The 27782-nt window shown below is 42.8% G+C and overlaps 1 protein-coding gene across 1 annotated transcript; it reads left to right on the forward strand.

Moving 5' to 3' along the window:
• The first annotated feature begins 649 nt into the window (after positions 1-649).
• Positions 650-27178, forward strand: dock5 (dedicator of cytokinesis 5). Its single transcript, XM_079346443.1, has 43 exons — positions 650-728; positions 1310-1439; positions 2056-2128; positions 6027-6169; positions 6332-6457; positions 6585-6709; positions 7748-7846; positions 8080-8152; positions 8244-8347; positions 8539-8719; positions 9052-9149; positions 9244-9333; positions 10462-10562; positions 10708-10842; positions 10927-11038; positions 11424-11494; positions 11741-11847; positions 12031-12167; positions 13432-13527; positions 13756-13854; positions 14200-14370; positions 14493-14593; positions 14674-14732; positions 14984-15138; positions 15280-15365; positions 15733-15889; positions 16007-16047; positions 16130-16220; positions 16347-16466; positions 16713-16802; positions 17304-17408; positions 17699-17840; positions 18406-18487; positions 18599-18683; positions 21803-21889; positions 21984-22160; positions 23463-23546; positions 23637-23774; positions 23998-24170; positions 24408-24525; positions 24702-24861; positions 25082-25200; positions 25324-27178. Exons 1-43 carry the CDS (start codon positions 675-677, stop codon positions 25423-25425), a joined length of 4797 nt encoding a protein of 1598 aa, XP_079202569.1. The 5' UTR covers positions 650-674; the 3' UTR covers positions 25426-27178.
• Positions 27179-27782: the final 604 nt, after the last annotated feature.

Below are 27782 nucleotides of genomic sequence, written 5' to 3' on the forward strand. Positions count from 1 at the left end.
TGTCTGTCTGTCTCGGGCGCTCGGCACCTTTATGAATAAATAAAAACAGGTTGAACATATTCTTGGGGGCCATAAATAGCCTCTGCCTGGACCGCCCGCACAAGTATCCTCTATTCATGGGAAACACTGCGCTTAGACCTATTTCCTCAATCAATGTGATAAACACACACGCGCCATGAATCGACTGAATAACTGACTAAACTTGCTAACTGCGTGCCTTCAGATGAAAGTCACATTCATATAGCTTGACAAATCAGACAAGTCGGAGCAGATGTCAGTATTCATGTTATGTACTCTCGAGCCAAATCGTAATGTACTGTTTTGAGGAGGAGGTGATTCTGTCCGTCTGCATGTTTGCGTCGGTCACTGATTGTCGTCATGTTGTTGTCTCTGTCTAAATCATATTGCGAGGCAGAGGATGTTACTGGCCAGCTTGGGTCCGGGGCCGCCGGTTGCCGACCTCTGCTTTAGAAGATCCTGAGTATAACTTAAAAATTTGACAGCAGATCAGTAATTCCTTTTGATACCAATTTTGATCTGCTATGAAATGAACATCATTTATTTCTCCTACACTTTCCTCCTGACGTCTCGTTACAGTAAAACGTCTAACTGTGATTTTTTTATTTTTTTATTCAAACTCTTGCAGCGAGAACTTCCTGGTGCGCTGGGACAGTATGGGGATGCCTAAAGAAATTGAAAAGCTCAACAACTTGCCAGCACTATTCACGGTAACTAAATCCCAACCCACCGTCTGTATTCCCAATGCATGGGCTTTGAACAATCCAAATCTGTGACAAAAGGAGACGATTTGCTCCTGGATCGCTCCTAATTTACTGATAACTTCACTGAATGGCACACTTTCACGGCATATCTCTGGAAATGTGAATACATTTGCCTCCATTATCCCCCTGCTGTTTATGGTAATGACACAGACAGCAGTTTTCTGCAGAGAACTCGGGTGTTAACCTGCAGGTGACCTGCACGTGTGACACTCTTTGAGTTTCAGTCGTGGGATTTTTAAAAAAAAACCTCATTCTTCAAATCAAAGAGCTCAGCATTTTTTGTCCTCCCACATATCTAAACACACAGGTTTCCTCTCATTTCTGAAACATGCAGAAAGTAAACACTCGAAGATGTTTGAATGATGATACCTTTGAGGATTGTGCTGCACGCGTTCATCCCCTAACACATGCCACCTGCTCTGCAGCTCCAGTCATATGCATGGACTAAAAACTCCCTCCTCTCACCTATTGTATGTTGAGCTCCTCAGTAGTCAGTACTTCCTAATGTTTCTCTTTGTTTTGCCCAGGACCTGAGCAGCAGTGACTTGATGAGGCAGAGGCTCTTCCTGGTGTGTCAGATCATCAGAGTGGGCAGCATGGAGCTCAAAGAGGGCAAGAAACACACCGGAGGCCTGAGGAGGCCGTTTGGTGTGGCTGGTAAGCGGCCTTCTGAAAGTGTCCTGATATCTGTGTTGAATCCATCAACAAAAATGCCACTCCTTTTGTGGCGGCACAAAATAGTTGAGTGGAGGTGTAAAAATGAAGGATCCCTGTGCTGAATGGAATGGGAACACCTGCTTCCTGACCTAGAAAATGCCTCCACCCCGCCTTGGCAAAGGAGCTGGTGGAAATAGGTTTAGCACTCGTCTTTTTGTTTTGGCCAGATGATTAGTGGATTTGATGAGAAATGCCTTCCTCTGCCGTTCCAGTAAATGGACTGAAACCAGAGACAGAAAGAAATAACATTATTCTTAGCCAGGAGAAAGAAAAACACTTTAGAGAGCGGGCCGGGTGGAATGAACATTTCAGAGGCATTTGCAAGCTGGAGATCAAGAACCCTCAATCTGTTTTAGTTGGCGGGCTGTCGGGCGTGCCCGGCAACAGGTGAGGGGAATCAGACACATGGCTCAGCTTCTGTTTTCAAAGTAGGAAATGGAGGTGGCATAGTTAGAGTAAGTAAATTAACTTTAAGGGCAATCAAAAGTGTGGAAAACATTGCAGGAGACTTACCCTTGACAGCTCGCTGACCTGGATGTTGTTTTTGTCTTTGCAGTGATGGATGTTACAGACATCGCTCAAGGCAAAACAGACGACGAGGACAAACAGCATTTCATCCCTTTTCAGCAGTGAGTCTTGTTTTGTCACACTTTCACATCGCTAACAGGCTCAACCTTGTTTAGTAGCGTCCCACAATTCAGCACAAATAATGGAAAAGAGTCAGGATGGGACTGGAGTTAGATTTCCTTTCTGTGTCCCATCGAGCCTGTGCAGTTCACTTTTTGCTATTGTTGCATTTCAAGGACAAAAAAAATAAATAAAAGAAAACTTTTTTGCAATCCGGAATGTTAGCTCTTCTCAAAGCCATGCTTCAAGGCCACCTTTTCACAGCACCTGCAAGATGGGCGGATGCAGCAATGATGTGTTCACAGACATCCGAGACTGAGCGCACCAAAAATATCTTGACTGATTCTCGACATCAAAGTCACATTTTTCTCAGGTTTAACTTCCATTTGTCTCTTCACAGGGTATCACAGCTCACTGTGTTTGGTTGAGGAGGTACAGACGAAAAAGCATGTTCTTCTAGGTTTGAAAAGTCATCATTAAATCATGGGAGGATCTCTAAAATACTGAATATTAACTTTAATGGCTAGAGAGATACAGTACTAATCTAGACCTCAGTATAGTTGGTGTTTTCACCAAAGTGATGTCACCTCGTTAAAAGTGAAGAAAAGCTGCCTGGACATGTAATACCATGCGTCTTAAATAATGCTAGTTCCCCAAGTGGGTTGAAGTGTTCCACACAAGTTGTTAAGCTTTTCAGCCGTGACAAATGCTTGAATATTTCATAGATGCTGAGGGACAGAGTTGTCACTGGTAATCATGAAGTGAACAATTACAAATTAATCACAAAAAGCTCAAACCAAAGGAAACTCCAAACACACATTGACCTGAACCTTTTTTTTCCCACTGGCCGAAGCACTTCTTCTTCGCCACTGAGGCTTTCCCCGAAACCTGACGTTAAGCGTAAAACACGTCAATGTGTAAAGTCGATTTCAAGGTACAGTCAGTAGTAATGTTGGTTGCAGTTTGTGAACACTACATTTAAATTGAGCCCTCTCCTCCTGGGCTCAGTGGCACCAGACGTTCACGCTCACACTGCAGTGTTTACTGCTTGTACCTACTTTGCCAGCGACTGTACCTGACAATATAACATTAGCTGTAATAGAAAAGGTGAATAATGCCAATTTAGCATACTAGCATAAGCTAATCGTTGTGTTTTTCATTTAGCAGTTTAGCTTTTCTATAAATCTACATTTTATTTTTTTAAAGCGAAAGCTACAGACTGCATTTTGAATTTTTCTCCTGCAAAAGACCAGAAACACGTCAACATCATAAATCAGGCACCTCTGTATAGAGTGACCAAATTCAGCTGATTGTTTTATTCTGACTACTGCTACCTTCAGAGTAGAGCCATTTAAACCTGAATCAAATCTCACAAAGCCTTCTTAATACTACCACAAGTGTCAAATACAGAACAAGGAGAGGGTATACAAAAGCATAATGAGTTGTACAGGTTTGTATGACAGGTTGATGCAAATCAATAACTGTTCAAGAAATGCTCAGGCTTGGCTACAGTGATTTATTCACACTTGTGAAACCAGGGTCCGATTAAGTTCCATCCATTACAGTGTGAAAACAATAAATTGATTTGTTCTGACTGCATGAAGGGCCCTTTTTGTTCTTTTCATCCACTAGCAAATGACAGATAAACCCCTCAAAACCTCTGTTATTTGAGATTCTCCGCCAACAGGGGGAAGATCCCTGGGCGGGGCCGTCTGTTCAGCCCTGTTTGGCAGAGTAGACACCCTGCAGAGGCTACAGTCCTTAACTAATGTGTCACAGGTTCAACTCTTTGAAGCATCCCACATTTCCTCTCCCTCTTTAGCAATCTTCTCCATCTAAGTCAAGATGGCCCATTAAATCATCTGAGCCCAGAATTGAATGTGTTGAAGCATCTGTAAGTGAATAAAAGTGCAAACAGGCATTAAGATGAGGGAGGAGCAGGAATGAGGAACCTCTGTGAACCTCCCACTTGGAAATCTGTTGAGGCTGATGCTTTGCAAGGCTTTCTTTGGATCCTATAAAATGAGGATCTTAACTTGTGATTAGATCAATTGTCAGCATATTTAATCACCAACTATTGTGTGGGATCATTTCTTCAATCAAACCGAGTTTAGGACAGGAGACACTGCAGCCGTCTGACAGTGTGGAGTTTGGGACTCTTCCCTCTTTGGTGGACTGTGGATACTTAAATTATCTTCTGAAATGCTGGAATCTTGTATTCATAAATAGTTAAAGGCATTTAGGTGGCGTCTCTGCACTTGGCTGCATTTTGTGGCACCAACTCTTTCCGCTCAGGTGGCAGTGGTTTATGCAGAAGTGTTGCACTCTGACTGCGGACACGAAACCCTTTGAACAGGCTCAAACCTTTACCTTCATGTCTCCCTTACGAAAGCCTCGTCCCCCCCAAATACGTTTTTTCTTTTAACAATATTCGGAAAGTGCTGTTGCAAAAAACGTCATCAAGTATTAAAGGAGACATATTAAGCATGTTCAGACCGAACATCGTCAGTTCTACCAACTGTTGAAACCCTCTTCCTTTTTTTAATTTTTTTTTTTTTATTCTTCACAGGAACTATGAACATTTTTTAGCTCTTGCTTCAAAGTAGGCACCATGACGGTGTGAATGCAGACAGAAAAAAAGTTCCAATGATGCAGAGTTTTCAGGGAACTCTCCAGTGCATTGTTCCTCTTCAAAAAGTCCCCAGAACTCTTTGGTCTGAAAACACCTATTATGTAAAATTCACTTTTCCAGTGTCAGTGCTCATATACAGTATGTGGGTGAAAAGAGTGTCTGCCGACCCACAAAATGTGGAATAAGCCCATCCAGTCCACTGTCTGGGGTCTGCATATGTATTGAGTTGGACCTGCAAACCAACCAGTTCCTCTTTAGTTGTGAGAGCTTTATGCATTCATGTTTTTAAAAACATCAACAATCTGCCCCTGAACGTCTCTCCAGATGTGTTCAGAGACGGGACGGAAACAGGGTAACAAGAAGCACAGTGAATGGAAACTAGCATACAGCAGCAGAGATCTACATTTGGTCAATGAGCTTTCTCAAAGGCTTTATACTCTTTACCACCTGAAATCAATCTAATCTCAGACTTCAAAAGCTGAGAGCAAACCAGAGCTGTACCCACCTGTATCTTAAAACTGTAATTTAATCTGGTTTATAGTATTTGTATTGTTGTACATGTATTTTAATGTATCGTCATATGTTATTATGGTGTTTAATCCAATGTTGTACATTTTATTGTTTGTTAACCCAAAGGACCAACGGGACTTGGAAATTAGCAACAGCTGTATACTCTTAATGCAGCACATCAGTTTCATGCTTTGTACTGAAACTATGTCACATTACATCATCCTTATTACATGGATCAATTCAAAACATTCAGTCTACTGAAGGCATTACAAAATAAAGCCTTTTCCTGTTAAACTAAACAGAGAACTAAACTGCTAAACTTGGACCATTGTTAAGACTTTCATAAAGTACGAATTTTTGCTTGCGTCATAAACGACAGCATCATGAAGAAGTTTGAATGTCCACATTCGATTCATTCATGGTAACTGACTCAGGACAGTCCCTTAAATTCAGAGTGAAAGCAACATACATTCATATACAGTTCTGAGAACATGAATTATGGTCTTAATGATGGCAGTGTTTGAGAAAATGTATCATTGACCTTTCTAAAGCTTGCTATATTTGTAGCACTTTTTGTGACTGTGTGTGGTTTCCACTTGAGGTAAGTGGGCTGTTTGGAGGAATAATTGTGCGTCTTGTCAAGAGATCCAGAAAGCCTCACATTGCCTCTGCAGCTCTTCTGTCCATTTGTTTGTCACCTGTCAGAGATGCTGGCAGCTGATTTTTTTTTTAGACTCACTCTGATGCTTTTCTCCCAGGATAGCGATGGAAACCTACATCCGTCAGAGGCAGCTCATCATGTCTCCGCTCATCCCCTCTCGAGTCATCGGAGAGAACGAGCCGCTCACCGCCGTCTTCAATAAAGTGATCGCTACACGGGAGGTCAATCACAAAGGCCAGGGTAAAGTGAAGTGTGCCCAGACACTGTGTTCTCCTGTGATTTCAGAGGGTCACTCTAAATTGAACCTTTTGTTTTGATGAGAATAAATGAAGTGTGAGGGGTCTTCGAGGTGTGCACTTTGGGTGTCTGCTTCATTGAATTTCTTTACATGTTTGCTGGCAGGGCTGTTTGTGACCCTGAAGCTCCTCCCGGGGGATCTGACCCAGGTCAGGAAGGACTACCCCCACTTTGTTGACCGCAGCACAGCCATCGTCAGGAAAATGGGCTTTCCAGAAATCATCCTCCCAGGTGGATTGACGTCTTTGTTGCTCAGCTCTTTGCTCTACATATGTTCATTTTAATTGCTCACAAAGCCGTGAGGAGGACGCATAAATACTTGGCACATCCACCTGATCCTCTGTTTTCCTTTCTCCAGGAAATGACAGGAATGATATTTACGTAACCTTGCTGCAGGGAGAGTTTGACCGTGGTAAAAAGAAGACGCCGAAAAATGTTGAGGTCATACTCAGTGTGCACGATGTCGATGGCAATCCAGTGGAGGTAAACAACACGTGTGAATGTAACAACGGATGACGTTTTATATTTCATGCCGACATTCATGGCCCCCGCATTATTAATCCTCGTCTATAGTGATCCTCTGACCTTTCCTAACGCTTTTCCTGGCGCTGATATTTGAGGTTCTGTGTTAATTATCTCCTCAACTTAACTGTTTTGAATATGCATTGTGTCCTCCAGTGGATGGTTTGTGAGGACTCTAGTATTCCCTTTCATTTTTAATCTAGTTAAACTTTCCAGTCGTCTGACACTTGGCTGTCTGGAATACACCTGCAAAACTAATGAAACGCACACAAACCTCAGTTGTGCAGAAACAGCACACACTTGAATGCACACAGGATATATTTAGAATTATTTGATGTGCACGTTTTCATTATGTGGTGGTTAGCATGCTAACGTTAGCATTTAGCTCAATACATCCTCTCATAATTAGCTTCAAACTACCAGCTGAAAGCATGGTGGAGGACTCTTAGATTTTTTTTTCTCTTTCTTTCTTTTCTAATCAAATCTATGTGATTCATTCTTCTAGCATTGTTGCATTGGGGTCATCAGTAGCTCCAAGCGTTCTTTCTTCACTGGCATTTTAAGATATTGGTAAGGGCTAACTTTGAAGCTACGATTCCAAAGGAACAAAGGGAGATGAGCGTTTCAAATGCAGTTTGAATAGTCTAAGTCTGATTGCAGATGCAGCAATGTGTGAAGTCAAGAAAACTGTTGTCTGCAAATCTAAGGTCATTCTGAAGAAGATTAAAATGAGCAACCTCACTTCCAGGTCACTTGTCACAATATCTGGTCACTTCCAGATATTGACCAAGGAAAACACGAAACATATATACAGACATAGAGAAAATCATCCCTGATAACATGCAAACATCTGTGTGTCACGTTAGGAGATTTTAAGCAAGAGGGAAGATACACTAAATAGTCTCCTGGAATGAATTTTGAATTTATTGTCAAAGTTGATTTCATACATCAAATTTAAAGTGTTGGTGAGATGTGATTCCCTTCTTTGCATCTCTATAGAAAGCGATATTTCCTGGGGCTGGATATGATGGCATCACAGTGTACAAGTCTGTCATCTACTACCAGGTGAAGCAGCCTTGTTGGAATGAAACAGTCAAGGTAAGAATAAGGTCACCGACCAAAGGTGCAGCTCTGCACGTCTCATGTCACAAATCCAATGTCCTCTAATTATTGTTTCAGAAGGATTTTCTTGAGCTCGATTCAGTGAAATAATTTTGTCCCAGGATGTTCCTTTTTTAAACAAATCTCCCACCAGATAGTTCTCCTCTATATTTTTAATCTTGTATTCACAGTCTCTTTAATTCCCCTGGCTTTTCTCCTCTTCCTGCAAGGTGACAATTCCCATTGAAGACGTTTGCCGCTGTCACCTGAGGGTGACATTCCGACACAGATCTTCCCAGGACTGTGAGTGGCTGCACCTTATTTGTATGACAAACACTGATGCGTAATCCTGCCACCGTGTTAAATGCACTTGATGCTTCTGTGTATCCTTCAGCTCGGGACAAATCGGAGAAGCCGTTCGGTATGGCCTTCGTACGCCTCATGAGAGAAGATGGGACCACGCTGAAAGACGGCAGGCATGAGCTTATCGTCTACAAGGTACTGTTTCAGGATTGTGGCGTTGTATTTATTAAATTCCCTGCACTTATCGGTGAAACCAGCAGCATATTGTTTGACAGCGGGTAGATAGATTATTCATGAATCTCACCTCAATCGATGAATATGAAATTAGCTCTGTCGATCAATGTGCTTCATGATGCATTCCCTTTTTTTTGTTATGAAATCCTTAGGTGGACGTGAAAAAGGCAGATGATGCAAAGGTTTATCTCCCCTTGCCAGCAACCTGGGCTGAAGTCGAGGAAAAAGAGAAGCAAACAGGGAAGCAGTTCCACCATTCAGGAGTTATTCCTGTGACTAAAGACAGCTTTCAGATCGCCACGCTCACCTGCTCCACTAAACTCACTCAGAACGGTACTGTGGGGAAACATTTCTATTTCCTAACTGTCTGCCTCTTTGATGATTAAAAGATGTCCTGTATGTACTCCTCTTTGAGAGCAGGAACAGCAGTGCTTTCTTCATGTCCCCCCCCCCCCCCCCCCCTTTTTTAGATTGTGTGGATATTTGAATAAAGGAAATCTATGCAGCTAATATTCTGCTGATGTGTTGATGTTGATCGATGTAGACCTAATGAGGTTTGCATTGACATTTAAGGCTTTTAACACAATTAGCTCACCCAGTGCTGTAGCAGAGGAGGTTTTGCTCCTGCTTAATATATTCTTCTGACTTCATGTTTTTTTTCACAGTGGATTTACTCGGCCTCCTGAACTGGAGGTCTAACCCCGAAGCTCTGGACCAGAATCTGCAGAGGCTGATGGAGGTCAAAGGAGGGGAGATCGTCAAAGTAAGTTCTTTATATGTCATTAATGTTGTACTGAAACATGAAATACTTTCCTATTTATGTCATTCATCCACACCGTTTTCTGTGTTATTAACAGTTTCTCCAGGACACTCTGGATGCCCTGTTCAGCATCATGATGGAGACCTCGGAGAAAGACACCTATGACACCCTGGTGTTCAATGCCTTGGTACGTTTTTATCTCAGTTAACCCCAAATTAAGAAATGTTTTTTTTTTAACTAAGAGGATTTCCTGAGGTAAGTCACAATGTAAAAATAACAATGTGTAAGTAGTGGACGAAGCAACAGAGTCTGCTCTACCATGCTAAAATGACAATATGTGCCTTTATATCAATACTGTCGACCAAAGAGCAGAAAAAAGCAGAACAGAAAACTTAATGCAGCTGTTTAATAACGTGCACATAGATTGTAGTGGTTGTGAGCAGACAGTCAATGCACTGACATCACGTCCCCCTCCCACGGGTTTAAGGTTTATTCTCCAGGGATATGCTGCGGCGTTCTCACATCAGCTCACTAGGATTTTCTATTATGCATGTGTGAAAGACCTATAACAGAGATTGTCTGGTTTAATATGCGTGGTTTGAAAAATATCCCAATATCAGACATTTAGACGATAGTCGTGTCAATCATGATTTTTTTAAATACAGTGCAGATGATTTTAAATATTATGATTTCCATAAACAGACTCTTCTCCTGTGGTTTGAGTGGGATGCATGTCCCCAGAATTAATATAACTCTCCTAAACTGACATGCAACATTAACACCCACTTCCCACTGTGACGGACCAGGTGTGCTGAGGTGAGAAAACCAAGCAGAGCAACTATCACTGGCGTTTATCTTCCCTTTCTTTACACAACTGTAACAAAGACTGCATCACAAAGAACGCCTCACAGGAGAGGATTTTAAACCCACAAGGCTGCGAGATAACGTCTATTCAAACTGATGATATGTTCATGGTCAGACATCAAGTTGTAGTTGTGTTTCTTTGTGGCTCTACGTGAAGCAGCGGTATGATGTTCTTTGTGCAATAGTCGTAAATAAACACAAAGGTGATACGGGTGAACAGTCCATTTATTGGAGAAAGGATGGACTCTGCAGCTCAGCAACAATCTTCCACGAAGTTACAGAATGTGATTCAGTTCACATTTAGTATCTTAAAAGGTTTAATGTGTATGTTAGGGTTCATAAATCTAAGGCATGCCTAATGGAAAAGTTTATGAGCCCTTGGAAACAGTTTATTTACGTTCTCTGAACTTCTTCCTCCTTTTTAAATTTTTTTTTGTTTTTTTTTCACCAGGTATTTATAATCACACTCATTGGCGACATCAAATTCCAGCACTTCAACCCAGTCCTGGAGACGTACATCAACAAGCACTTCAGTGCCACTTTGGCTTACATGTGAGTCTCTGTTCTGTGTTTACCTACTTTGATTGCTTACGCCCCTTCACACTTTCTATTTTTAGAAAATCTTTTTTGCTCTTTTTCTCCACCCACGCCCAAATTTACCATCCGTACTTGATGCCTGACTCATTCACTTTCTCAGGAAGCTAACCAGGGTCCTCAACTACTATGTGGGCCACGCCGAGGAGCCCGTCCTGACTGAGAGGCTCTATGCAGCACTCAAAGCTCTCAAATACCTGTTCAGGTTTATCGTACAGTCCAGAGTCCTCTATCTCAGGTATGAGACATACAAATACGTCTTTCACTCTTAAATTCAAAGAACAGTCTCTCGTGAATGCCATGTGTGGCTTTCATTTGTCAGATTCTATGGGAACAGCGAGGATGGGGACGCCTTCCTCAACTCCATTCGCACTCTTTTCCTTTCCTTCAACACACTCATGGACATGCCGCTGGATGAGGGAGTGAAGATAAAGGTACGCTGAAAAGGAAAATTGGATGTTTTATGTTGTTGAAACGGGTAAGTGGAAACTTTGTGGGATGTTTTTAAGTTCATTGTTTTCTAGCTTGAAATAAAATGCAGCCACACAGAACGGAAGGACACGTTACGTTAATGATCACTCTCGGCTTATCGAGCGATGCGTGTCAAATCACTGCAGCTGTCCAGCTGTGAAAACGTGTAGCACTGTTGTGGACAACTCATTGTAAAGTTGAATAAAAACAAACACCAGGATAAATGCAGGCTCCCTGATGGGTATTCACAGTAAGGTGAGACAAAACAAAAAAAAGTCCTGTTTCTCTAGAGAACAAAAACGCACTCTGAGCTTCAGTCTGATGAGACCTGATTCTTTGTCTTTTCAGGGAGCGATATTGAAATACCTCCCGAGCATCATTAATGACATCCAGACTGTGTTTGATCCTGTGGAGCTCAGGTAACTCTCCCGAGGGTTTGTACAGGAGAAAAAAAAGATAATTGGCTGTGTCAGTGCAAATTATAATATTTACTCCTGTGTAAAGGAGGGGATATTCTCATTCGGTACGGCTGTAAAATCCGCCCGTCATGTGTTCTGCTCATTAACCCCCAGTGACAATAATTAATAGATGTGAAATGTGAAAAGCATTAATATTGTCACAGCTGCTCTTTGGGGCCTTTTCTCGTTCTTTTCTTCTTTTCGCAGCGTCCTCTTAGCAAAGTTCATTGAGAGCATTCCTGACTCTCAGCTCGTGCGTCAGAAGCTGGGCTGCATGTGTAAAATGGTGGAGAGTGACCTTTTCAGACAGCCAGGTAGGAGTGCTAGAGGCTCAAAAACCTCATAATGACTTTTCACACAAGATGAAGGGAAGGAAAAAAAACAAAAAGACACCACTGCATTACACCAACATATGAGCTTTTCAAGTGAGCTCCATGAAAAAGGAAACGTGCTGTTTGATCCACTGAACACATTGTACCTCTGCTCTGCCTCCACAGATTGTCGAGATGTGCTGCTGCCACTTGTTACTGACCAGCTGAGTGGGCAGCTGGATGACCACTCGAGCAAACCTGACCATGAGGCCTGCGCTCAGCTCCTCAGCACCGTGTTGGACAACCTTGACCGCAAGGACGTGGTGAGAAGACGGACTTCTCCTTCAATCGCTTGTTGAATAGTTAAAAGGGTCAATACAGATAAATAATAGAATAGAACATCTCGTCAGGCTGAGATTGAGGAAGTAAGCAGCTGAAATGTCTGTCTTCCACAGAGCTGCCGGGTTCAACCTTTGAGTTAGGGGTACAAAGCTCAGACCTCCACGGGGAGCGCTGAGTCAAGCCGCTGCTGTTTTGCATAGAAAAAGAGCCAGTTGAGGTGATTGGTTCGTCTCTTTAGAGGTTTTGTGGGCATATCCAACTGGAAGGACGCCCCGGGGCGGACCCAGAGCATGCTGGAGGGATTACATATCCCATCTGGACTGTTAGCATCTCGTCGTCCCCCTGGAGGAGCTGCAGAGCTAAAGATAGGGAGGTCTGAGCTATCCTGCTTAGCATGCTGCCACTGTGCCCCAGACCCAGACGAGCGGTATAAAATGAATGGATAGAGAGTGAACATCTGGTCACGCAAAGAGTCTGGACTTTGTTTACAGAAGTTTTGCGAGATCTTTCTTTGAGATTTCTGCCATCGCCACAAAAGCAGCGGGTGTGTGTAGAATTATATTTGTGATGAATTAGTGAGAGCTGACAGATGACGGCTGCTTCCTACAAAGAATAATCCAAAGAGCCATCTTTTCATTTTCAGTTTATTGAAGAGGTTTATTAAATAAGAGGTTTATAGTTCATTTGTTTCGATTGTCTTGGAATCATCAGGAAAACAAAGTGATTTTCATCCCAATTTTCTAAAGTCTAAAGAGACACAAGTTCTTTGTTCATTCGGACCAGAGGTATTAAGGACAGTTTCCGGACTGAAAAAAGATTAACCTAACTACAGTATATTGTACCGCATCTTTCTCTTGGAAACCCCCCCCCCCCCCCCCCCCCCCCCCCTTAAATGACTCGGGGACCAAGGTAGTAAAAAACCTTAATGATTAATCGTTTCACCTCTTTGTTTTTTCTTGAACTGAGGAAGTTGTATTGAGAAACCTGACTGAGTGTCTGAATGAGTATGCAGAGAAACTAGAAGAGAGTCCCTGCTGCAGAACTTTTCTAATGTATTTTTAATACTGCGAGCAGCACACAAGGACGGGAGAAAGAGAAAAGCTCAAAGAAGTCACTAAAAGGTCAAATCAAAATCATCTCCAAAGACTGAAAAATCCTTCGTTTGTGAACCTGCCTCTGTGTGGTGATTGGGGTGAGGTGACCCCGTGTAGCGTGATTGTACCTGAGGCTCTTCTGTCTGTGCAGGGTCCCACCCGAGGACACGTTCAGCTGATAATGGAGCGGCTTCTTCGCAGGGTTAATCGCACTGTCATCAGCATGGACAGATCCTCCCCGCTCATTGTAAGTCGCAGCTGAAATATGTCCGCATTCATTATTTTGATAATCACGCTGACATCAACACAACATGCTTACAGTTACACACACATCTTTTTAAAAGCCATAAAAAAAAAACAACAGTAAAAACACAGATGTAGCCATGAGCATGCAATATGGAAGAATTCTTGTTTTGTAGAAAAAGAAACCTGGAAACAGACATGATGCAAGTAACAGTGAAATCTATCTCAACAGGGTCACTACCTCGCGTGCATGACAGCTATCCTGAAGCAGATGGATAACATCCATTACACCCACTACATCAGCACCTTCAAGACCAGACAGGACATCATTGTAAGTGTCCTGGTTCCTCCCCCGTTGGCTACTTCTTGTCCTTACACGTTTCATCAATAACAGGCATTAAACCACCCTGGCCACTTACTGCTTCTTAAGGGGATATTGATTGTAGACATTTCATGGAATGGATTGGACTGACGTGATGAGGATGTCAGTGGGGGCTCCATTATGCTGTGGGAGCACGACATGTGTCTGACATGTGGTGCTGCTGATGCTCGAGCTGCAGCTCTGGATTTGCTTAGTTTGGTTTCAGCCTCCTGGATGCAGTTTATTGTATTTCTTTAAAAAGCGAAGGCGTGCACACACTCACGAGTAAAGATGTAATTCCTCTGGCGCCCTCAGGACTTCCTCATGGAGACGTTCATCATGTTTAAGGACCTCATGGGAAACGTCTTCCCCGCAGACTGGATGATCATGAACCTGGTGCAGATGCAGGTGTTCCTCAGGGCCATAAACCAGTACTCAGACGTCCTCAACAAGTACTTCCTCGACCAGGCCCATTTTCAACTGCAGGTGTGTGTCCCCATCCCCCGCCTCCATAGAGGTCACCTTTTTTATTGAACACAAAATCAGAAGCTCGAGTTATGAGAAGGTAATTATGGCATTAATATTTGAAATCCTCGCTCTCCTCGCAGCTGTGGAATAACTACTTTCATTTGACGGTGGCGTTCCTCACCCACACGACACTGCAGCTGGAATCGTTCTCCCAAGAGAAGCGAAATAAGATACTGAACAAGTGAGCTCATTTGAAGTTCATCAGAGGATGATTTGAATGGAGAGAACTTAATTTAACAGTTTGATTTGAAACGTCCGCAGATACGGAGACATGAGGAAGACTATCGGGTTCAAGATCAGAGACATGTGGTACAATCTGGGTGAGACTTTCTCTCTTTCTGATTCTCCTTCTGTTACCGTAGACTGTGAGCAATTGTTTATCCACTGCCTGTCAGAAATGCAAGAAGAATAACAAGACCAATATTTTTCATTGTCCCGTTGCACAGTCTGTGGTTTTGTTTACCACTTTATTAAATCTCTCTTCTGTTTGTTGAGAAATGGAGGTGCTGCTTATTGCCTTCTCAAATCATACTATGATATTTCTGTGTGATAATCTTTTGTTGCCCCTCAGGCCCACACAAAATGAAGTTCATCCCAGCCATGGTCGGCCCCATTCTGGAGGTCACACTGGTGCCCGAGCCCGAGCTAAGGAAAGCCACCATCCCAATCTTTTTCGATATGATGCAGTGCGAACATAACTTCCGCCCCAGTCGCACCTTTGAAACGGTAAGAAGACCTCAGAAGTTCAGCGCTTTGATGTTTTTGTTTAATTTCCACTGAATCTGCTCCCGGCTAAATATGACATTTGTGATATGAGTAGTAGACTGTTTTTTTTTTATTTTTTAAATTCACCTCTTATCTTTGCAGTTTGAAAATGAACTGATAACAAAATTGGATCAAGAGGTGGAAGGAGGCCGAGGGGATGAGCAGTACAAAGTCCTCCTGGAGAAAATGTAAGACAGAGGAGCAGATCAAACAAAACATTTACTCAGAAAACTGAGAAAAAAAAAGAAAAAAAATACTTCAATTCTTGGTGATGTGGGATTCACATAGGATTGCTGCTAAGATACATCAAAGGCCTTTGCAATTGTGTTTTTAAAGAAGTCCTCAAGGAGGCAGAAGGACAAGACAGTCTGTAAGAATAGTAACTGCTAATCAATAGGGAGCCCTCAGGGTACGATTCCCGGAGAAATGACAATAAAGCACGTTTTAACATGCTCGTCACGAGGGCAGGCCGGCCTAGGCAAAAATGATAGAAGCCAGAAATAACCATTTTCTGCTTCAGAAAAGCCTGTGAAGATGATTTGTTTGTATGTGCAGTCTGCTGGAGCACTGCAGGCGCCACAGATACCTGTCCCAGTCAGGAGAGGAGCTGGCTCTGCTGCTGAGCAGTCTGCTGGAGAATCTCCTGGCGTACCGCACCATCACACATGATGAGAGTCCTGAGCATCGCATGAGCTGCACCGTCAACGTGCTGGTACGCCCCTGAGCCTGTATTTACCGAAGAGTTAACACTGTTTTTGTATGTACGTAAAGCAGAACTCTGCTATTTGAGAGCATGAGAGAATGTGACATAAAGATTTCTCTCTTACAGAATTTCTATAAAGAGAAAAAAAGGGAGGACATTTACATCCGGTGAGTCATTCAGACACATGAAGCGTCTGTCCTTTTTGACCGAAGAGGTAACTGTGTCTAACTGATTTGCTCTTATAATCAGGTACTTGTACAAGCTACGAGATTTGCATCTGGACTGTGAGAACTACACAGAGGCGTCCTACACCCTGCTGCTGCATGCTGAATTATTGGCGGTCTCTGGCACATTTGGCTTGTTTTTCATCTCTAATAAGATCAATTTTGCATGGTTTATGCTGTAGAGCCTTTGCTTATACTACTCTGCCTTTACCTAAATGTCACTGCAATTTTTGCTTCCCCAGTGGTCTGACAAACCCTGTGCACCTCATCTCATACCCCGAGATGGGCAGCATATGTGGACCCAACAAGAGCTAAAAGAGAGGCTCTTCCAGGAGATCATTTGCTACTTGGACAAGGGCAAAGTGAGTATCGCCTGCCTTGCATCTGAGTGCGTCTCCTGATACTGTGATACTGAAGGGGAAGTCACATGAACTCATTCAGACGCCACAGGTTTCTTTGTTGTGTCAGTATTCAGATCTCCAGCAGCTCCCGGTACAACTGTTTTCCCTCGGAGCCCTGAGGTGGGCACAGAAGTGACAGCCAGATGGCTCCTGTGTGTTTTATGTGTTTTGTCCTCTTTTAACTGAGTGATGCACATGTCTTCTCAGATGTGGGAGAAAGCCATTGAGCTGGGGAAACAGCTCGCCAAGATGCACGAGAGCCACATGTTTGACTTCATGGAGCTGAGCCAGCTGCTAGTAAGAGGGCCCATGCTTTTTAATTCAGCTGCACCAACAAAACACTATCACTCCGAAAACCCCTTTAAAGGCAGCTCTATAAACAATAGTGTTACTGCCTCATTAAGACTATTGACATAAGTCTGAAGAGTAATGGTCTGCAACAATTTGGTCCAGCTCTTACGAGTCCGTGTGCAGTTTGTTGGAAAAACAACTTCAAGAGAAAGGAAGGGATAATTGTGTGTTAACCTGTTTACTGTTACTCCTCTCAACCCAGATACTGCTGAATGCAATGGAGTTTTAATGTGTTATAAAGAATTCATAAAGTCTCTCAGCCTTAGTAGATTAGAATGATTGTGCTCCAATAAACTTTTCTCACAATTTCATAAAACAGAATGAGTCAACTTGAGCATTTTCTGAAATATGAATGACTGAAGTGCATTCTGTGACCCCCAAACACACTAAATACAACGCGCTGTATATGTTCTGCATCTTACTCGTCTGTTTTGTCCTCTGTCACAGAAAAAACAAGCCCAGTTCTATGAACATATCATGCATGCAATGCGACCACAGCCGGAGTACTTTGCTGTAGGTTATCATGGCCTTGGATTCCCCTCGTTCCTCAGGGTAAGGAAGTGATTACCTATTTCAGAGACAGATTTAGTAAAAGCATCATGCGCCATGCTTATGCAAGGAGTTTTCTGTTCGAAACATTTCTCGAGGCAATGTGCAATAATGTCGATAAAGGTTATTGGCTTTTTGATGACACCAGACAATGTCGGAATGAAAACAGTTTAGTCACCAGCACAGACCTCATCAATAATTAAAAAAAAAAAAAAAAGGCGTCATAACTTTGGTTTCTTATTGAGTTAAATTTGTTGTGTTGTGTGTCTGCATTCTGGAAATGTCTGCGGCAGAACAAGATGTTCATCTATCGAGGCAAAGAGTACGAGTGGCTTGAAGACTTCACCTTAAAGCTGCTCTCTCAGTTCCCAAATGCAACACGGATGACCAGCACAGCGCCCCCTGGAGCCGACATCAGCAACTCCCCTGGACAGTGTATCCTGAGGTTACAGGCCACAAGGGAGCTTTTTACATTGTAGCCCTTGTCTTCCTGTCTTCCCGTGGCCGTCCCACTAAGGGAAGACATTTGTAGTTCTGAGTTATCAAAAAAAACAACAACAGAAAAAGTTATATTTTCTGTGTAAATAGCTTGTGTATAGATGTATTGTTAAAAATGTGATGCTTGTCTAACTTCACATTCATTCTTCTCTCTGTCAAATGTTTATGTTAAAGAGAAAATCTTGCAGAGCTAATGTATTCCCAATAGCCTCTGATGTACTCGCTGTGTATTGCTAATTTGCAAAGATTAGCATGCTAATTAGCTGCACTAAAATGCTTAACGTGGTAAACATAACTGCTGAACATCAGCATGTGTGCAATTAAATGAAATGCATTTAAACAGGTTCATAAAGCTGAAAGCTCTGAACAGCCTCAAAGAGCTGCTAGCATGCCTGTTGACTCTTGTTTGACCGTGACTGATTCGAAACGATAATCTGATCTCGAACAACTTGGTCTGCACCTTCCCCTTGTTCCTGGTTTTATCCTTAACTGAACCTCACAGACATCCAGAGCTTTACAGTCAAGCCTGTTCTCACCGTGCCGCAGCAGTTCAAAGACAAGGGGGTTCCAGAGCAGATATTAAAGTGTGTAACTGAACACTTAAAGGCTGATTTATTTTGTCGTGAATGCCCCGAGATTTATGGTTCTCTGGCCAAACTGCTAACTCACTGCTGTCCTTCCCTGTGCTTCTGCAGCTATTACAGAACCAATGAAGTGGACAAGTTCCAGTATTCCCGGCCCTTCAGGAAAGGTGAAAAGGACCCAGACAATGAATTTGCAGTGAGCACTTTTTAAATTTACTTCAAAGCACTTAGCTAATATGTATTAGCACACACACTTGTGCGTTCTAAAAAGAAAAGCAAGGGAAAATAACCTTGTCCATGCATATAGTATTTCACTTAGAAGATGAATGGAAACTGTTCAACTGGAGAAGACTCGATTCACGATGGCTTGAAGAGAGATCAAAACAATTTATTGACGGGGCAAGCTTATGAAGGAGATTCTGAATGCCCATCGAGACAACATTTTTCATCAAAAGGGGGGGAAGAGATGAACAAGATGAAAAGAAATATGTTCTGAGTGTAGACACAGTGCTGCTGATGGAGGCTGAAGACCAGTGGTGTAGATGTGGATGCATGTGGAGCAGAGCTTCCGATTCATTTCAGCTGAATGCGATGAGGATTGAAGGTGAATGCTTCGTCTTAAATTACAACCAGCAGCCGCACACAGCAGCTGTAAACACTGACAGCAACAAGATGTTTGGCTCAAAGGGTGGAGGCGAAAATCTGTTGAAAGTGTGAGACTGAAACATCCAGAGTCAGATGATGAGTTTGAAGCAGAGAGAGAGAAATTGAATGTAAATAATGAGTGAGCATGAAGATGAAGCCCTCAGGATTGTGCCGGGTTTTGAAGCCAATTTGACATAGTAGCCAACTTCCAGTTCTGTCATGTGACGCACACTGGCCCAAACAGACTCTCTCCCCATCTGCTTACAGTATGATTAGACGTTTGTAATGAGGCTTTTTAGACGCATCATTTCTGGCATTTGGAGCAGAACTGAGCAGATTAAACATGAAACCTGGAGTTAAATGACAGCTTCATCCCAAGTGTTTGTCTATGTAGGTTTAAGATGTGAAGCTTACCTCACTTAAGTGTTGAACACACATCCATGGCCCTCTGAAGCACAATATGATTATGTTGAGCTAACAAGAGAGATGTGAGTCACCGGAGGTGGTGCCACACCAAGAATGTGTCTTTCGTCATGTTTGATATAACAAGCTGTTATGTTAAAGGGAGGGAAGATCACTAACTGAAGTGTTTACTCATCAGAACAAAAATCTGAGAATTTAACTGCTTATCTAGAAACAACATCAAGCTGTCTGTGCTTTTTTCTGAAACGTACTTTTTTTTTTTTTTTTCATGGAGCAATTCAAATTGTGGAATTGAACACACTGCGTCGCTGGAAGTCAGTTTGACTTCACACTCAAATCAGGATCATTAATAGTTCATACTCGTTTTTTAAACATTAAACATTTCAACAGACAACAAAGCTCCACCTGAGCGCTCGTACAGACGTGTCCAATCATCACTTGATAGTTCATGATAAACAGAGCAGCTGACCAGCAGACACACAACAGTAACAGTATTATCAATAAAGCAGTATAATACATATTATAATATAGCTACATGTATCTACGACACACCTGCTAATGTCTTTCTTTATTTTTTACTATTTATTACTACATTTTAGCTCGGTAGATATTAAAACAAAATAAATTTAACATTGAATATTTTTTTTGTTTTGGAAAGAAATGCACACATACGAAGGTATCCACTTCACTATGTCTATTTATATAGGAAACACACGTCAAACATTAAAGCATTAGCCTTTGGATGAAAACTTTAAGATAATAACGTGCATTTCAATCAGGAGTGTCCAAACCTTTGACTGGTAGTGTATATGACACTGTGTGGACTGAATTATTCTGTTAGCAGGGAGCGCAGTCCACCGTGTTCACGCAGCTCGCCGGTGAACTGCGTTACCTTCGAACAGATGATCAGTGGAAGTTTCTGTTCTTATTCCTCCACCTCGTCTGTGCACGACGGCACGCTCGGCTGTTCAGCTCGTCTGTGTGAGCTCTCTCTCCCTTTCATGGAGCAGACCTACTGATTTATTTTTTTTTGGTTCTTGTTTTTAAGATGCGTGTTTTGGACATAATGAGGGGGAAAAGCTGTCAAACTGCGGTGCTGCCAGCCTGGTTTGGGCTGGGAGGAAACTGTGATTCACTGTTTAGTAAATAGACCTCATGGAGTTCAGATTTTATTAAATTCAAGACAACAAATGAGCAGCTGAACTCAGTGGTGTTTCTGTTGAATCGGATGTGTGCAGTGGGTTCATACTGTGAGCAGCTCTAATATCTAGTAATGCTGCTTATTCTGACCATTAATCAATCAGTTGTTATTTGTATAGCGCCAATGCATAACAAGTGTTGTCTGAAGGCGCTTTATAAAAGAGAAAGTAAGAGACCTGACTCATTGTTAAGAAGAACAGGAGAGGGGGAGATGGGATAAGATGCAGGCGGGGTTTCTTCTTTGTATTCCTCACGTTCCCGTTATCCACACTTCCTGGCAGCTGAAGTGGAGGTCAGAGCGTGCCGTGCAGGAATGAGGATGGCGGTGCTTGGTAGGATAATCAAACATGTTTGATTTACCAATATGTGATTTGGGGGCAGATCATCACATCCCCATATATAGAGCGATATGTTTCTTAGAAGTACTTTGGATCTTTGGAAATAGAGATGTTAACAGATACTCACATGATGACGTTAATCTCACAAATGCACTTGGCAAACACGTGTGCGAACAGATTTCACAAGTTCTGTCAAAAAAAACAACAACCCTCAAACAAGAACAGATTTTTGTGAACATGTCAGAGGATCTGATTTCAAGTTTTTAACAGTTGTCGTTAGAGCATCAGGATTACTATCCTACAAAGCCAGTTCACTCTGTGAGGCAGTGGACAGATGTGAACCGTTAGACATATCACAGACCTGATGCACTATGAAGTTATTTCTACCTTCAGAGCTTTTGGTGTGTCGATAGTTCACTTCAACAAATGCATCCAAGAATTCTTCGAAGATAAATTCCCTCAAATGGCTTTAAGTCATGACATCTTTAAGGTTGTATTGTTGTTCTTTGCTCCCCTCTGCGTATTTAACATGCATCACAGCTGTGTTGTTAGTTGCCAGCATTAAAGGAAACATTAGAACACAGATTAAGAGAGATCTTCTTTCTTATCTCCAGTGAGATCATTTCTTTGAAATAAATGGAACTCCCCCTTCAATGCTGTACCCAGTTCTTCCATTAGATAAGTTATTGATTTATATTCTGCATTACAGACCATGTGGATCGAGAGAACAACTTACATCACAGCGTATTGCTTTCCCGGGATTCTGAAATGGTTTGAAGTCAAATCTGTTTCTGTGGTAAGAAGCAACCTTGATGCTTTTCTTTTTCTGTTTAAAGCTTCAGAGTTCCTCACATTCATGATATTCATCTTTGAATCCTCCCCGTGGACAGGAGGAGATCAGTCCTTTGCAGAACGCCGTCGAGACGATGGAGATGGCCAATGAAAAGCTGAGCAATCTTGTGCAGCAGCAAGCCAATGATAGCTCGCTGTCCGTCAACCCACTGTCCATGATGCTTAGCGGCATCGTTGACCCTGCTGTCATGGGAGGCTTCTCCAACTACGAGAAGGTTTGATGTTTTGTTCATTTTTGTAAGCATGTTTCTAGTCTGGACACCTTATCTGATCGACATCTCTCTCCGGATTCAAAATATCTAACGTCTGAACAAACTGCTGAAGAGACGCTGCTTTACAGGCAGAGACATGAAGAAGCAAAACCCTCAGAAAACAAGCAAAGCTTTCCTGACGGGACTTAGACTCTGAAGCCACACACAGATGTGGGGACGCGGTACTTCCTGAATCACATGGAAACATCTGCAAACTACCACATGCAGATGTGCAGAAGTGTTTACCATGTTCACAAAAGCAATTAAGCATATTAGCATGCTAACATGCTACACACAATGCAGGCTGTGCTTTAGTAGTGTGAAGATGAGCTCAATGCTAACATCACAATGTAAACATGTCCAAAGGGAGACGGTGACGTTGAGCAGGTGCAGCGTTAACCACCAGTCTTAGCATGATCGTGCGCTAACGAGCTAAATTGTATTTCACATTTTCACACGTGCGTCGCAATCGTAAACTTTCCAGACGTCGTGCTGGATGAGTGCATGTGTGAACACAGACACCCCCCCCTCCCCTCCCCTAGGAAGCCATGGTGACCTTAAATCCTACCCCGTAATAAGTTTGATGTATACTGAAATATCCAATCAATAAACGAGTTCTCTCGCTCACTCTCTTACTGTGTTGTAAAATGACATGCAATCAATACGTATGACCTGAAACAATGCAGTTTGGTTGGTACTCGTGCTGTAAATGATCTCTCGGGTCACGAGGCGGTGCTGGGAGTGGGGAAGAGAGGGGCTCCAAAAATGAAATCAGGCCCAGGGCACAAATTTGTCGAAAGTTGGCTCTGACCCAAACAGACCATAATTTCCATCTAAAAAGCCATAATGTTAGTCTAGATGTCATTAAGTGCTCAAATCCAGCCTTCAAATCCAATATGCGAGATCAGAAAGCCCCACAGAAAGGTGTTAATGTCCTGCTAATAACAGACTGCCCTGGCTTGGTAGAGCGCTGCTCTTTCCAAACCAGGTTCAGGTTGTGTGCTCTGTCCACTCTAAAGCAGGCGATTTGCAAAAGAATAACTCTGCCAAACTGAACTAGGAACAGATGCATAATAATGATACAATGAATTTAGAAGTCCTTTTTAAGGTCCTGCTGTCCTTGAGCCCGTTAGAAGCTACGAAGTTGAATTCATAAGGGAGCCACTGCGGCCTCTTTGTCATGCCGTGGACACCTGTTCATTGTTGCCTGCAGCTATATTTGAAGCCTGCGTCTTTAAAAAGCTGCTCTGTTTTCTTCCTATGAAGGCGTTCTTTACAGACACCTACATCCAAGAGCACCCAGAGGACCATGAGCGCATAGAGGTCCTGAAACAGCTCATCGCCCTGCAGGTACAAGCTTCCACCGTCACCGTCACCGTCATTGTCTCTGACCTGAAAGGAGAAAACCTTTTCTAACATTTAACCGTCCTCTTCTCCTAGATCCCTCTCTTGGCAGATGGGATTCGCATCCACGGGGAGAAGACGACGGAGCAGCTGAAGCCCTTACACAACCGCATGGTCACCTGTTTCCAAGACCTTCGGGAGAAAGTGGAGAAGCATTATGGCGTCATAACCTTGGTGTGTTGCCAACCCCAAACTTGATTTAATGTAAGAGGGTGCCAACTTAAGCTATTGGCCCTCTTGCCTTCCTATCAAATGCTTCTCATTCAACGCGGTGTACATTTTATCAGCGCAGGAGCATAAATCTTCCTTTAGTCAGTGCACTGAGATTGTGCTTGTCATTGTGCTCGTCTCCTGCCAAGATTGCCTGATGATGCTTAATCCCATTTGTGTGTCCCAGCCCTGCTCTCTCACTGAGAAGAAGAAGAGTCGCGTGGGCTCCGTGGTGATGCCCTACATCCTGTCCTCCACCCTGCGTCGCATGTCCACCATCTCCACCCTCTCAAACGCCTCCTCAGGCCTCTCCAGCGGCTCTGCGTCCTCAGATGGACCCTCCTGCATTTCCTCCCACGAGTCAGTCCCCGCCTCCTTTTTCCCTGCTTCCTTCCTCTACCCTCTCCCGTGCTGGTTGGGTATGACATCGTGTTTACTGTAAAACAGACCCGGCCTGTCGAGCACTGATGTTATCTCCGTAGGAAAAAAAAAAAAAAAAAAAAAGAAGCAACATTTGTGTTTGAGATTTTCCGTCTCTCTGAATCTTTTTCCGTCTCCTGGGCTATTCACAAGCTGTTCCTTGTTGTCCCGTCCCAGTGATCGCAGGGCCTCCATCCTGTCCCGCTCAGAGGAAGACAACAGGATTGCTCGAAAGAACAGGAAGGAATGGAGTGTGAGCAAATCCCAGGTCCTGCTGGAGAGTGGTAATGATGTGGTATGAGCAGCGTTTTTTTTTTGTGTATATTTTTTATCTCTGCGTCCAAGACTTCCTGACCCAAGTGGGAGGTGTCCATGGCCGTATCTTCCTTATATATTAAGTTCATTTTACTCGTATATGATTCAGCTCCATTATTCTGGACTGTTTTCCATGGATGCTGATTTTCCTTCCAGACTCCCCCAGAGAAGCAGCAGAGGCCCAAGAGTTTACAGTTAGGAGACCGGCGGCTCACCCTCTCCTTGTTCCAGGGTGCGTCATCTCAGCTCAGCCTGTCGAACCCTCTCAGCCCGCTTCCTGCGTCTCCGCACACGCCGCGCACGCCACGCAGCTCCAGTAAGTAGCAAAAGTCTTCTCTGTTGATGAATGCCGCGCTGCATGTCATTGTTTTATATTTCTCTTCTACCGTGCTCGGAGACAAGGTTGAATATCATGCCTGCTAACTCTGTGAAAGCACATTCAGTGTGAGAGACACGCACGCACGCACGCACACACACACACGCTTATTCACTGAGGCCTCCAGGCTGAAAAGCTGATTTTCTTTCCCCTGTGTTAGGTTATTCATCGCTTCTCAGCGACAATGATGTCAATACCATTGACACCCCAGGGACCCCCCCACCCATGCCTCCGAAGAAGCACCCTCATGAGACTGACAGCCCAGGCTTCTCTTCAGAGGTAATATCTGCTCTGAGAAAATAAACATCGGCTCACTAATGCATATTTAATGACGTGTAAACGTTAAAATATTCTGTTTTTATTTCATTTGAAGCCCCAAACTTTCTTCTCTGTTCCCCACAGTTCACTCCTCCTCTTCCGATGAAAATTGAGAGTAAGCCTCCGCCGCCCCCTCCAAAAACCAGAAAGTCAATGTTCCCCTCGTACGAGCACCCGCCCCACTAAGGCTGCACCTTCATACGGGCCGTAAGGTCGAACTCATTCTTCTGGCACTACTGTGGGTACAGATGCAGGGGGGTGTTTGCAAGATGTTCCACTGGAGAAAAGCAAATCTGATGAACGTCGCTAATCATGTCAAGCAGTCCTGTGTTATCAATAACTGGTCTTGTACTGAAGCCGCAAGAAAGAGTATGTGTGATGTTTCTGTTGTTAGAGGGTACTACTGTGCAGGAATGATAGATGACTCAGTGCACACAAGGTCACTGCAGCCTTGATTCAGACGTAATGAAACAGTGATTATATGCCTTATTTCTTGAAGAAAAGTCTTTATTTTTTTTGTACAGACTTTATCACTCGCAGGGAAAACGAATGACCAATGCTGCAATGTTATTTTTAGCTTTGATTTGACGCAGTGACACTGGATGACTTGTTTCCCGTTAGCGGTTTACCGGCATTCCAAACTGGCATTTCCATACAGGAAAAAGCTGCATTAGATACATGACAAACTTGATACAGAGCAGGGAACACAATGTACAGAGTGTTAGTTTGCATGTTTCTGATGATGGTGTTCAGTTATACAAGGATCAAACCATTTTTTTAAGTCAAATTTTGAGAAACACTGGATGGCATTGATGAATGTGTGATGAATTTTTATAACTTTATAATGAACTTAGTACTGTCAGTGATGCTCCCAAACTGAATTGTATTGATAAAGGTCCGCTGCTGAAGCATGTTATTCTTTAAAGGAACAGTACAGCATTGAGAAGTACGCAGAAGGTCACTGGAGATGAAACAGCTCTCAGGTCTGCATGGTGAACAAACACATTGCCCGGCTGTGTCAGAGGGAACGTCTGCCTCCCAACGCCGAGGTGCACTAATGAACCATTTTCATCTTTTGTCATTCAAATGCACAAAATACTTGTGTAATCATTAAAGTTTGTGCTTTAACAAGGGGGTTGTGCTGTTGTCAAGCAACCACTAAAGATAACAAATGAATGCTCTTGACCAAAAAGGAGTCCAGCATTAAGAACAACCCACAAGGCCACAAATAATCATTTTTTTAAGGTGATTCTAAAATGTAAAAAAAAGTGATGCAATGTGTTTATTATGAGCTATAGACGTAGTGGACGTTTAATTTTGTTATCAGTCGTAAACAAAGACAAGTCAGCAGATGTCTACATGTAGCTGCAGCTTCATTATCCGCAGACGTGAGAGCTGTTTATCTCCCCTTCCAACCATCACCAGGAAATGAAAGAAACAAACTTCCTTTTAAAGAAGCCTGAGCGCTGTACGGTACGAGCATGAATGCTGTTGAAGTTGACTCAAGTTTTTATATTTCAGGTGTTGGCAGATGTCTTTTTTTTACCAGTTAATTCATGGAGTGTAAATAATTTTCATTCAATGATTATTTCCACTGTTTTGCACACCAGATGTGAACAGAGATTGTTTACTTTGATGCCGAAAAATCACATTTCCAAATGTTTAACTTTTATTTTAGAAAAAGCAATACAGTATAAGTGCCTTCAGAGTGCTGGATCGATGTATGTAAGCTGTTTGAAAAGGATCAAAATGAGATGCTGATTAAAGGTGTCTGTGTAAATTGTTTTAAAGGGATTCATTTTTATATTACGCTTTTTTTTTTTTTTTCTAACCAGCATCAAAGAAATCTTCTACAAACATTGCCTCAAGAGATATATAATGATCTTGTTTTATGAACAAGCTGTTGTTGACTGAACACAAATAAAAACTTTATGAAAGAGCCGGCTCTCATTTTGTGGTGACATTGATTCCTTTAGAAAGGCATCTTCATCTCTTAACTATGATCCTGTCAGCGGGGTGAATACAGATTACTCTCCGTGCCCTCACTGGAGAGAACTCGCTGACATTGTGATGCTGCTGATAGCCAGAAAAATTACCCATCCAAGCTCAAAACATCCCAAAAACTGGAACTCAGCTGGTGATTTATGCTTTTCAAACACAATTTGAGTAGGTGCAGGAAGAACTTTAATGCTCCAGCTAAAGACGCGTACTCTCTGGGTGGAGGTCTGTCTGCACGTTATGAGTTGTTTATGGGACTTGTGTGCTGGTCTTGCTAATCTGGATTGTTAATGGCCTGTTCCTTCCTGTCAGATAGTGAAGCACGGGATGTCACTCTGCCTGCAAAGTCTCTGGAGCAATAACTATTTGAAGCTATGTTCAGCCATGCAGGGGGGGGACAACGATGCAGCATCCTGGTTCAGGAACATCTCCATGGAACCACTCTCGACACAGTAAACAAGTTTAAAGCCTCGTCATGTATAGAATATGAGGACATCAATCACAACGGTCTCGTTTTCCCTCAGCTGGCATCGACTCCGCTGACA

Source organism: Symphodus melops, assembly GCF_947650265.1.
Source record: "Symphodus melops genome assembly, chromosome: 1".
NCBI classification, from domain to species: domain Eukaryota; kingdom Metazoa; phylum Chordata; class Actinopteri; order Labriformes; family Labridae; genus Symphodus; species Symphodus melops.